Source organism: Heterodontus francisci, chromosome 45 (assembly GCF_036365525.1).
Source record: "Heterodontus francisci isolate sHetFra1 chromosome 45, sHetFra1.hap1, whole genome shotgun sequence".
Lineage (NCBI taxonomy): Eukaryota > Metazoa > Chordata > Chondrichthyes > Heterodontiformes > Heterodontidae > Heterodontus > Heterodontus francisci.
This window is the reverse complement of record NC_090415.1, coordinates 2,416,580-2,429,577: the sequence shown is the minus strand read 5'-3', so window position 1 is coordinate 2,429,577 and position 12,998 is coordinate 2,416,580. Positions and strand designations below refer to the sequence as shown.

General features: G+C 58.0%; 2 protein-coding genes across 2 annotated transcripts in view; both read left to right on the top strand.

Moving 5' to 3' along the window:
- LOC137356273 (JNK-interacting protein-like) overlaps positions 1–4,214 on the top strand; it is a 7,469-nt gene extending 3,255 nt beyond the window's left edge. The window contains exon 3 of the mRNA XM_068022143.1: positions 4,148–4,214. Coding sequence (XP_067878244.1) covers positions 4,148–4,214 — 67 coding nt within the window. The remainder of the gene's footprint in view (positions 1–4,147) is intronic.
- On the top strand, positions 4,150–6,289 carry LOC137356179 (zinc finger protein 774-like). Its single transcript, XM_068022016.1, has one exon. The coding sequence runs from the start codon at positions 4,284–4,286 to the stop codon at positions 5,253–5,255; it is 972 nt and encodes a 323-aa protein (XP_067878117.1). The 5' UTR covers positions 4,150–4,283; the 3' UTR covers positions 5,256–6,289.
- The last annotated feature ends 6,709 nt before the right edge of the window (positions 6,290–12,998 follow it).

Genomic DNA, 12,998 nt, shown 5'->3' with positions numbered 1-12,998 from the left:
TGAGAGCGGGGAGTGGAGGGAGCAGGAGGAGGAGGGGGAGTGGAGGGAGGAGGAGGTAGGGGGAGTGGAGGGAGGAGGAAAGGGGTGTGCAGGGGGGAGTAGGAGGAGGGAGTGGAGGAGGAAGGGGGAGTGGCGGGAGGAGGGGGATTGGAGGGAGGAAGAAGGAGGGGGGAATGGAGGAAGGAGGGGGGAATGGAGGAAGGAGGAGCGCGAGGAGGAGGGGGAGTGGAGGGAGGTGGATGGATGGGAGGAGGAGTGGGAAGGGGTGTGATGGGAGGAGGAGTGGGGAGGGGTGTGATGGGAGGAGGAGTGGGGAGGGGTCTGATGGGAGGAGGAGTGGGGAAGTGTGTGATGGGAGGAGGAGTGGGGAGGGGTGTGATGGGAGGATGAGTGGGGAGGGGTGCGATGGGAGGATGATTGTCGAGGGGAGCGATGCGAGGAGGAGGGGGAGGGGAGTGATGGAAGGAGGAGTGGGGAGGGGAGTGATGGAAGGAGGAGTGGGGAGTGCAGTGATGGAAGGAGGAGTGGGGAGTGCAGTGATGGAAGGAGGAGTGGGGAGTGCAGTGATGGAAGGAGGAGTGAGGAGGGGTGTGATGGGAGGAGGGGTGTGATGGGAGGAGGTGTGGGGAGGGGATTGGGGAGGGCCGTGATGGGAGGGGAGTGATGGGAGGAGGAGTGGGGAGGGCTGTGATAGGAGGAGTGGGGAGGGGAGTGATGGGAGGAGGAGTGGGGAGGGGAGTGATGGGAGAGGAGTGGGGAGGGGAGTGATGGGAGGAGGAGTGGGGAGGGGTGTGATGGGAGGAGGAGTGGGGAGGGGAGTGATGGGAGGAGGAGGGGTGGGGAGGGGTGTGATGGGAGTAGGAGTGGGGAGGGGAGTGATGTGAGGAGGAGTGGGGAGGGGAGTGATGTGAGGAGGAGTGGGGAGGGGAGTGATGGGAGAGGGGTGGGGAGGGGAGTGATGGTAGGAGGAGTGGGGAGGGGACTGATGGGAGGGGAGTGATGGGAGGAGGAGTGGGGAGGGGAGTGATGGGAGGAGGAGTGGGGAGGGGTGTGATGGGAGGAGGAGTGGGGAGGGGAGTGATGGGAGGAGGAGTGGGGAGGGGAGTGATGGGAGCAGGAGTGGGGAGGGGAGTGATGGGAGGAGGAGTGGGGAGAGGAGTGGGGAGGGGAGTGATGGGAGAGGAGTGGGGAGGGGAGTGATGGGAGGAGGAGTGGGGAGGGGTGTGATGGGAGGGGAGTGATGGGAGGAGGTGGGGAGGGGAGTGATGGGAGGAGGTGGGGAGGGGAGTGATGGGAGGAGGTGGGGAGGGGAGTGATGGGAGGAGGTGGGGAGGGGAGTGATGGGAGGAGGAGCGGGGAGGGGAGTGATGGGAGGGGGAGTGATGGGAGGGGAGTGATGGGAGGTGGAGTGATGGGAGGGGAGTGATGGGAGGAGGAGTGGGGAGGGGAGTGATGGGAGAGGGGTGGGGAGGGGAGTGATGGTAGGAGGAGTGGGGAGGGGACTGATGGGAGGGGAGTGAAGGGAGGAGGAGTGGGGAGGGGAGTGATGGGAGGAGGAGTGGGGAGGGGTGTGATGGGGGGAGGAGTGGTGAGGGGAGTGATGGAGGAGGAGTGGGGAGGGGAGTGATGGGAGGAGGAGTGGGGAGGGGAGTGATGGGAGGAGGAGTGGGGAGAGGAGTGGGGAGGGGAGTGATGGGAGAGGAGTGGGGAGGGGAGTGATGAGAGGAGGAGTGGGGAGGGGTGTGATGGGAGGGGGAGTGATGGGAGGAGGTGGGGAGGGGAGTGATGGGAGGAGGTGGGGAGGGGAGTGATGGGAGGAGGAGTGGGGAGGGGAGTGATGGGAGGAGGAGTGATGGGAGGAGGAGTGATGGGAGGGGGAGTGATGGGAGGGGGAGTGATGGGATGGGGAGTGATGGGAGGAGGAGTGGGGAGGGGAGTGATGGGAGGAGGAGTGGGGAGGGGAGTGATGGGAGAGGAGTGGGGAGGGAGTGATGGGGGAGGAGGGTTGGTGGGGAGGGGTGTGATGGGAGGGGAGTGATGGGAGGAGGAGTGGGGAGGGGAGTGATGGGAGGAGTAGTAGGAGGAGGAGTGGGGAGGGGAGTGGGGAGGGATGTGATGGGAGGAGGAGTGGGGAGGGGAGTGATGGGAGAGGAGTTGGGGGGGAGTGATGGGAGGAGGGGTGATGGGAGGGGAGGGGTGTGATGGGAGGAGGAGTGGGGAGGGGAGTGATGGGAGGGGGGGAGGGGAGTGGGGAGGGGTGTGATGGGAGGAGGTGTGGGGAGGGGAGTGATGGGAGAGGAGTGGGGAGGGGAATGATGGGAGGGGTGTGATGGAGGAGGAGTGGGGAGGGGTGTGATGGGAGAGGAGTGGGGAGGGGTGTGATGGGAGGAAGAGTGGGGAGGGGTGTGATGGGAGGAGGAGTGGGGAGGGGAGTGATGGGAGGCGGAGTGGGGAGGGGAGTGGGGAGGGGTGTGATGGGAGGGGTAGTGATGGTAGGAGGAGTGGGACGGGGAGTAATGGGAGGGCAGTGGGGAGGGGAGTGATGGGAGGAGGAGTGTGGGGAGGGGAGTGATGGGAGGAGGAGTGGGGAGGGGAGTGATGGGAGGAGGCGTGGGGAGGGGAGTGATGGGAGGAGGCGTGGGGAGGGGAGTGATGGGAGGAGGCGTGGGGAGGGGAGTGATGGGAGGAGGAGTGGGGAGGGGAGTGATGGGAAGGAGTGGGGAGGGGAGTGATGGGAGGAGGAGTGGGGAGGGGAGTGATGGGAGGAGGAGTGGGGAGGGGAGTGATGGGAGGAGGCGTGGGGAGGGGAGTGATGGGAGGAGGCGTGGGGAGGGGAGTGATGGGAGGAGGAGTGGGGAGGGGAGTGATGGGAGGAGGAGTGGGGAGGGGAGTGATGGGAGGAGGAGTGGGGAGGGGAGTGATGGGAGGAGGAGTGGGGAGGAGAGTGATGGGAGGAGGAGTGGGGAGGGGAGTGATGGGAGGAGGCGTGGGGAGGGGAGTGATGGGAGGAGGAGTGGGGAGGGGAGTGATGGGAGGAGGAGTGGGGAGGGGAGTGATGGGAGGAGGCGTGGGGAGGGGAGTGATGGGAGGAGGCGTGGGGAGGGGAGTGATGGGAGGAGGCGTGGGGAGGGGAGTGATGGGAGGAGGAGTGGGGAGGGGAGTGATGGGAGGAGGAGTGGGGAGGGGAGTGATGGGAGGAGGAGTGGGGAGGGGAGTGATGGGAGGAGGAGTGGGGAGGGGAGTGATGGGAGGAGGCGTGGGGAGGGGAGTGATGGGAGGAGGAGTGGGGAGGGGAGTGATGGAGGAGGAGTGGGGAGGGGAGTGATGGGAGGAGGAGTGGGGAGGGGAGTGATGGGAGGAGGCGTGGGGAGGGAAGTGATGGGAGGAGGAGTGGGGAGGGGAGTGATGGGAGGAGGCGTGGGGAGGGGAGTGATGGGAGAGGCGTGGGGAGGGGAGTGATGGGAGGAGGCGTGGGGAGGGAAGTGATGGGAGGAGGAGTGGGGAGGGGAGTGATGGAAGGAGGCGTGGGGAGGGGAATGATGGGAGGAGGAGTGGGGAGGGGTGTGATGGGAGGAGGAGTGGGGAGGGGAGTGATGGGAGGGGAGTGATGGGAGGAGGAGTGGGGAGGGGAGTGATGGGAGGAGGAGTGGGGAGGGGAGTGATGGGAGGAGGAGTGGGGAGGGGAGTGATGGGAGGAGGAGTGGGGAGGGGAGTGATGGGAGGAGGCGTGGGGAGGGGAGTGATGGGAGGAGGAGTGGGGAGGGGAGTGATGGGAGGAGGATGTGGGGAGGGGAGTGATGGGAGGAGGAGTGGGGAGGGGAGTGATGGGAGGAGGCGTGGGGAGGGGAGTGATGGGAGGAGGCGTGGGGAGGGGAGTGATGGGAGGAGGAGTGGGGAGGGGAGTGATGGGAGGAGGCGTGGGGAGGGGAGTGATGGGAGGAGGCGTGGGGAGGGGAGTGATGGGAGGAGGCGTGGGGAGGGGAGTGATGGGAGGAGGCGTGGGGAGGGGAGTGATGGGAGGAAGCGTGTGGAGGGGAGTGATGGGAGGAGGCGTGGGGAGGGGAGTGATTGTCCCCCCTATATCTCACCTCACTGATCCACTTTAGACCAGCATCAAATTATCCCCCCCAAACCTTCTGTGTTGCAGGGGAGAAACACGCACTCCAGAGTTTGTGAGGCCTCGACGAGCGGAAGAGCCAGGAGAATCGGGTTGAGGGGGGCTGGAGTTCCGGTTCCGTGCCCAGGCTTTAACTGCGATTCCCCGCCCCTCCCTTTCTCGGAGCATGGCCACCGAGGAGGAGGAGGGCGCCCTGGAGACGGAGGAGGACTCCCCAGCAACCGAAGAGGGCGCCGACGGCGATTCCAGCCACTCCGACTCCCTCTACCGCCCGACGGAGCTCTTGGAGGAGGAGGATGAGGATGAGGCGGGGCCCCCGCGGCCAAGGCGACGGCGGAGGGAAGGCCCGAGGGCCGGGCGCAAGAGCTACATCTGCAACGAGTGCGGCCGCACCTTCGACAAGTACTCCAACCTCAAGCAGCACCTGCGGGTGCACTCGGGCGAGAAGCCGTTCGGGTGCCCCGTCTGCGGCAAGGACTTCAACCTGCTGTCCAACCTGCGGCGGCACGAGCGCACCCACACGGGCGAGAAGCCCTTCGGGTGCCCGACCTGCGGCAAGGGCTTCAGCGAGCTCTCCAGCCTGCGGCGGCACGAGCGGACCCACACCGGCGAGAAGCCCTTCGCCTGCCCCTTCTGCGGCAAGGCCTTCAGCCGCTCGTGCATGCTGGTCATCCACCAGCGCACCCACACGGGCGAGAAGCCCTTCCGGTGCCCGGAGTGTGACAAGCGGTTCAGCGACCCCTCCAGCCTGCGCAGCCACCAGCGCACCCACACGGGCGAGCGGCCCTTCAAGTGCCCGGACTGCCAGAAGGAGTTCCGCTACTCCTCCAGCCTGCTGCAGCACCAGCGGACCCACCGGGGCGAGAACCTCTTCCGGTGCCCCCTCTGCGGCAAAGGGTTCACCAAGTCCTCCAGCCTGGTCCAGCACCGCAGCACCCACAGCCAGGAGCGGCCCTACAAGTGCCCCGTCTGCGAGCGGGGCTTCTCCCGGGCGTCCCTCCTGGGCCGCCACCAGCGGGTGCACGCCTGGGAGGGGCCCTGCATCTGCGCCGACTGCGGTCGACAGTTCAAGAACTCGGCCAGCCTGCACGGCCACCAGTGCGCCGCCCCGGAAGCCAAGCCGACGCCGGCGAGCTGACCGCATCCTGCCTCGGGATAGCGGGAGGGAGCTGTCGCCGGGAATCCCTCCCCGTACATCGAACTCCCTCGCCGAGTCGGTGGACCAATCCAGCTCCTGTGTTTCAAAGTGACAAAGGCAACCCTGAGCCCACCTGGGTAACGTGAACGCGCGGACGTTGTTCTTTCAAGCCGAGGCTTCCGTCTCTGATCACAATCCTCACCCCCTCCCACCCTCCCTCCCTCCCTCCCCCCACCGCCTGCCTATGGCACCTCTGCATTGGCCTGGGACTATCAACAGTCATCTGCCCGGTTACAGAGGACCAACCTGTATTTTGTTTCCCCAGCTACCGCAGCGGCAAGGATGGGAAATGCGCCTCGCGAGAGGGAGAAAGAGGGCGCGTTCACAGGCTAAGAGTGACTGCGGTGTTTATTTAGAAGTAAAACTACACGGAGACGCACTGGAAGCACTGCCCTCTTCAGGCGGCTGCCCTGCGTAATTTTTTTTTTCTTTTTGTTTCTCTTCCGCCACTGAAACTTAACTTGTGAGTCGGGAGCTGCCTGCTGGCTCAGTTTAGCGGGAGGGGGGGGGGGGGTGGGGGGGAGGGGGGTGGCACCTTTCTCTCTCGGAATCCAAGGACCAGAAACCGCCCCCACCACCACCCTTGTTTTTCTCCAGCCTCGCTCTCAGTGCCCAGTGACGGGAACACAGTCGATGGAGATATGCCAGGTGATGTGTTCCAATCTTCCAACGCCCTTTGAGTGTAGAAGTGTTTCCAAATTTCACTCCTGCAAGCACTGGCTTGAATTTTTAGACTTTGCACTTGCCCCCACCCCCAATTCCTCCCCCCCCCCCCCGCCCCAACCTTTCCTCAGAAGACAAACCCGCTCATTCCAGGTATCAATCTAGTGAACCGCCTCCGACACATTTACATCCTTCCTCAAATGTGGAAACCAAAACTGCACGCAGTATTCCAGATGTGGTCTCACCAATGAGGCATAACATCCTTACTTTTATTTTCAATTCCTCTCATAATAAAGGACAGCATACCATTAGCCTTCTTTATTACTTGCTGTACCTGCGTACTATTTGTGTCTCATGCACTCGAACACCTCGATCCCTCTGCACCTCGGAGTCCTGCAGTCGTTCTCCGTTTAAGTAATACTCTGCTTTTCTGTTCTGCCTGCCAAAGTGTACAACTTCACATTTTCCCGCATTATGCTCCATCTGTCAGATTTTTGCCCTCAGCCCTGAGGGTGTGCAACCTCACGTGCTCTTCACAACATACTTTCCGACCTATCTTTGTGTAAAAAGTTTGAGGCTCCAGCTGTCCCTGCTCTGGAATTCCCTCCCTAAACCTCTCCGTCTCTCCCTCTCCTCCTTTAAAACGCTCTCTGTGACCCAGCGTTCGCTCGCCCGTCCCAGATACCTCCTCACGCGGCTCGGGGCTCAAATTGTGTTTGCTGAGCACTCCCGCGACGGGACTTGAGGGGGGTCAAAGGAGCTAGATAAATGCGTACGGCTATTGTTGCCGCTTCATAAATACGCGAAGGATTCTTTTCGAAAAGCGAAGAGAAGGGGAGGATGTTTGGGGAAAGGGGGCTGCTCACCGGCACCCCCCCCCCCCCCCCCCCCGCCAACTATTGATCCACCTTCTGCTTGAGCACCTCGCTGAGGAGGAGAGGTAAGATGTGGTCGATTGAAACTGTGCCAGGGGGTCAGTGGGGTGGGAAAGAGCATGGCAGGGAAGGGGAATGGGAGAGTATGTTGGGAGGTGAGGACAGACTGCCCGGTTCCCATTTCTGTCCCTCCTTCCCCCTCAAAGCGTCGACGAGGGATCCGGTACCGCAGCGGCCGATGTAGCCCGTGATGCAGCCCGTGTTTGGTGACGTGGGGTGCGGGGGACGTCAGCCTGTGTCAAACTCACGTGCCCATGAGGCAGAGAAGGGGGAGGGCAGGGGTTGCTGTGGCTTCGGTCGCTGGGTGGACGGATGCTGGTATATTCCGGCGACCGTGGGAACAAACTGGTGATTGTGTGCAGGCATCGACGTTGCATCGTGTACCTCCTCGATTCTCGAGTTTTACAGTGAAAGGCGGCGGTCCAGCCCCAATAAAGCTGATGGTTTGAACGCGGAGCTGGTCTGGATGTTCCTATGCCTCTCATTTTCCAGTCAGTGTACAGATATCACCCCGAGAGAGAGGGGACTGAGAGACACCAGTCAGTGTACAGATATCACCCTGAGAGAGAGACTGAGAGACATCAGTCAGTGTACAGATATCACCCTGAGAGAGAGGGACTGAGAGACACCAGTCAGTGTACAGATATCACCCTGAGAGAGAGACTGAGAGACATCAGTCAGTGTACAGATATCACCCTGAGAGAGAGAGGGACTGAGAGACACCAGTCAGGGTACAGATATCACGCTGAGAGAGAGGGACTGAGACACATCAGTCAGTGTACAGATATCACCCTGAGAGAGGGACTGAGAGACACCAGTCAGGGTACAGATATCAACCTGAGAGAGAGACTGAGAGACACCAGTCAGTGTACAGATATCACCCTGAGAGAGAGGGACTGAGACACATCAGTCAGTGTACAGATATCACCCTGAGAGAGAGAGGGACTGAGAGACACCAGTCAGGGTACAGATATCAACCTGAGAGAGAGACTGAGAGACACCAGTCAGTGTACAGATATCACGCTGAGAGAGAGGGACTGAGACACATCAGTCAGTGTACAGATATCACCCTGAGAGAGAGAGGGACTGAGAGACACCAGTCAGGGTACAGATATCAACCTGAGAGAGAGACTGAGAGACACCAGTCAGTGTACAGATATCACGCTGAGAGAGAGGGACTGAGACACATCAGTCAGTGTACAGATATCACCCTGAGAGAGAGAGGGACTGAGAGACACCAGTCAGGGTACAGATATCAACCTGAGAGAGAGACTGAGAGACACCAGTCAGTGTACAGATATCACGCTGAGAGAGAGGGACTGACACACATCAGTCAGTGTACAGATATCACCCTGAGAGAGAGAGGGACTGAGAGACACCAGTCAGGGTACAGATATCACGCTGAGAGAGAGGGACTGAGACACATCAGTCAGTGTACAGATATCACCCTGAGAGAGAGGGACTGAGAGACACCAGTCAGGGTACAGTTATCAACCTGAGAGAGAGACTGACAGACACCAGTCAGTGTACAGATATCACGCTGAGAGAGAGGGACTGAGAGACATCAGTCAGTGTACAGATATCACGCTGAGAGAGAGGGACTGAGACACATCAGTCAGTGTACAGATATCACCCTGAGAGAGAGAGGGACTGAGAGACACGAGTCAGGGTACAGATATCAACCTGAGAGAGAGGGACTGAGAGACACCAGTCAGTGTACAGATATCACGCTGAGAGAGAGGGACTGAGACACATCAGTCAGTGTACAGATATCACCCTGAGAGAGAGAGGGACTGAGAGACACCAGTCAGGGTACAGATATCAACCTGAGAGAGAGACTGAGAGACACCAGTCAGTGTACAGATATCACGCTGAGAGAGAGGGACTGAGACACATCAGTCAGTGTACAGATATCACCCTGAGAGAGAGAGGGACTGAGAGACACCAGTCAGGGTACAGATATCAACCTGAGAGAGACTGAGAGACACCAGTCAGTGTACAGATATCACGCTGAGAGAGAGGGACTGAGACACATCAGTCAGTGTACAGATATCACCCTGAGAGAGAGAGGGACTGAGAGACACCAGTCAGGGTACAGATATCACGCTGAGAGAGAGGGACTGAGACACATCAGTCAGTGTACAGATATCACCCTGAGAGAGAGGGGGACTGAGAGACACCAGTCAGGGTACAGATATCAACCTGAGAGAGAGACTGACAGACACCAGTCAGTGTACAGATATCACGCTGAGAGAGAGGGACTGAGAGACATCAGTCAGTGTACAGATATCACGCTGAGAGAGAGGGACTGAGACACATCAGTCAGTGTACAGATATCACCCTGAGAGAGAGAGGGACTGAGAGACATCAGTCAGTGTACAGATATCACCCTGAGAGAGAGAGGGACTGAGAGACACCAGTCAGTGTCCAGATATCAACCTGAGAGAGAGGGACTGAGAGACACCAGTCAGTGTACAGATATCACCTTGAGAGAGAGGGGCTGAGAGACACCAGTCAGTGTACAGATATCACCCTGAGAGAGAGAGGGATTGAGAGACACCAGTCAGTGTACAGATATCACCTTGAGAGAGAGGGGCTGAGAGACAGCAGTCAGTGTACAGATATCACCCTGAGAGAGAGAGGGACTGAGAGACACCAGTCAGTGTACAGATATCACCCTGAGAGAGGGGACTGAGAGACACCAGTGGACAGATATCACCCTGAGAGAGAGGGACTGAGAGACACCAGTCAGTGTACAGATATCTCCCTGAGAGAGAGGGGGACTGGGAGAAACCAGTCAGTGTGCAATATCACCCTGAGAGAGGGGCTGAGAGTCACCAGTCAGTGGACAGATATCTCCCTGAGAGACAGTGGTCAGTATACAGATATCACCATGAGAGAAAGGGGACTGAGAGACACCAGTCAGCGTACAGATATCTCCCAGAGAGAGAGGGACTGAGAGACATCAGTCAGTGCACAGATATCACCCTGAGAGAGAGGGGCTGAGAGACACCAGTCAGTGGACACATATCTACCTGAGAGAGAGGGTCTGAGGGACACCAGTCAGTGTACAGATATCACCCTGAGAGAGAGGGACTGAGAGACAGCAGTCAGTGTACAGATATCACCCAGGGAGAGCGGGATCTGAGAGACACCAGTCACTGTACAGATATCACCCTGAGAGAGAGGGGACTGACAGAGAGTAGTGAGTGTATAGATATCACCATGAGAGAGAGGGGACTGAGAGACACCAGTGTACAGATATCACCCTGAGAGAGACAGGACTGAGAGACAACAGACAGTGTACAGATATCACCATGAGAGAGAGGGGACAGGCAGACACCAGTCAGTGTACAATATCACCCTGAGAGAGAGGGGCTGAGAGCCACCAGTCAGTGGACAGATATCACCCTGAGAGAGAGGGACTGAGAGACACCAGTCAGTGTACACATATCCACCTGAGAGAGAGGGTCTGAGGGACACCAGTCAGTGTGCAGATATCACCCTGAGAGAGAGGGTCTGAGGGACACCAGTCAGTGTGCAGATATCACCCTGAGAGAGAGGGACTGAGAGACAGCAGTCAGTGTACAGATATCACCCTGAAAGAGAGGGGCTGAGAGACACCAGTCAGTGTACACATATCTACCTGAGAGAGAGGGTCTGAGGGACACCAGTCAGTGTGCAGATATCACCCTGAGAGAGAGGGACTGAGAGACAGCAGTCAGTGTACAGATATCACCCTGAGAGAGAGGGGCTGAGAGACACCAGTCAGTGTACACATATCTACCTGAGAGAGAGGGTCTGAGGGACACCAGTCAGTGTGCAGATATCACCCTGAGAGAGAGGGACTGAGAGACAGCAGTCAGTGTACAGATATCACCCAGGGAGAGCGGGATCTGAGAGACACCAGTCACTGTACAGATATCAGCCTGAGAGAGAGGGGCTGAGAGACACCAGTCAGTGTACAGATATCACCCTGAGAGAGAGGGGACTGAGAGACACCAGTCAGTGTACAGATATCACCCTGAGAGAGAGACTGAGAGACATCGGTCAGTGTACAGACATCACCCAGAGAGAGAGGGACTGAGAGACATCAGTCAGTGTACAGATATCACCCTGAGAGAGAGGGGACTGAGAGACACCAGTCAGTGCACAGATATCACCCTGAGAGATAGGGACTGAGAGACACCAGTCAGTGTACAGATATCACCCTGAGAGAGAGACTGAGAGACATCAGTCAGTGTACAGATATCACCCTGAGAGAGAGGGACTGAGAGACATCAGTCAGTGTACAGATATCACGCTGAGAGAGAGGGACTGAGAGACACCAGTCAGTGCACAGATATTGCCCTGAGAGAGAGGACTGAGACACATCAGTCAGTGTACAGATATCACCCTGAGAGAGAGAGGGACTGAGAGACACCAGTCAGGGTACAGATATCAACCTGAGAGAGAGACTGAGAGACACCAGTCAGTGTACAGATATCACGCTGAGAGAGAGGGACTGAGACACATCAGTCAGTGTACAGATATTGCCCTGAGAGAGAGGACTGAGAGACACCAGTCAGGGTACAGATATCACCCTGAGAGAGAGGGACTGAGACACATCAGTCAGTGTACAGATATCACCCTGAGAGAGAGAGGGACTGAGAGACACCAGTCAGGGTACAGATATCACGCTGAGAGAGAGGGACTGAGACACATCAGTCAGTGTACAGATATCACCCTGAGAGAGAGAGGGACTGAGAGACACCAGTCAGGGTACAGATATCAACCTGAGAGAGAGGGGACTGACAGAGAGTAGTGAGTGTATAGATATCACCATGAGAGAGAGGGGACTGAGAGACACCAGTGTACAGATATCACCCTGAGAGAGACAGGACTGAGAGACAACAGACAGTGTACAGATATCACCATGAGAGAGAGGGGACAGGCAGACACCAGTCAGTGTACAATATCACCCTGAGAGAGAGGGGCTGAGAGCCACCAGTCAGTGGACAGATATCACCCTGAGAGAGAGGGACTGAGAGACACCAGTCAGTGTACACATATCCACCTGAGAGAGAGGGTCTGAGGGACACCAGTCAGTGTGCAGATATCACCCTGAGAGAGAGGGTCTGAGGGACACCAGTCAGTGTGCAGATATCACCCTGAGAGAGAGGGACTGAGAGACAGCAGTCAGTGTACAGATATCACCCTGAAAGAGAGGGGCTGAGAGACACCAGTCAGTGTACACATATCTACCTGAGAGAGAGGGTCTGAGGGACACCAGTCAGTGTGCAGATATCACCCTGAGAGAGAGGGACTGAGAGACAGCAGTCAGTGTACAGATATCACCCTGAGAGAGAGGGGCTGAGAGACACCAGTCAGTGTACACATATCTACCTGAGAGAGAGGGTCTGAGGGACACCAGTCAGTGTGCAGATATCACCCTGAGAGAGAGGGACTGAGAGACAGCAGTCAGTGTACAGATATCACCCAGGGAGAGCGGGATCTGAGAGACACCAGTCACTGTACAGATATCAGCCTGAGAGAGAGGGGCTGAGAGACACCAGTCAGTGTACAGATATCACCCTGAGAGAGAGGGGACTGAGAGACACCAGTCAGTGTACAGATATCACCCTGAGAGAGAGACTGAGAGACATCGGTCAGTGTACAGACATCACCCAGAGAGAGAGGGACTGAGAGACATCAGTCAGTGTACAGATATCACCCTGAGAGAGAGGGGACTGAGAGACACCAGTCAGTGCACAGATATCACCCTGAGAGATAGGGACTGAGAGACACCAGTCAGTGTACAGATATCACCCTGAGAGAGAGACTGAGAGACATCAGTCAGTGTACAGATATCACCCTGAGAGAGAGGGACTGAGAGACATCAGTCAGTGTACAGATATCACGCTGAGAGAGAGGGACTGAGAGACACCAGTCAGTGCACAGATATTGCCCTGAGAGAGAGGACTGAGACACATCAGTCAGTGTACAGATATCACCCTGAGAGAGAGAGGGACTGAGAGACACCAGTCAGGGTACAGATATCAACCTGAGAGAGAGACTGAGAGACACCAGTCAGTGTACAGATATC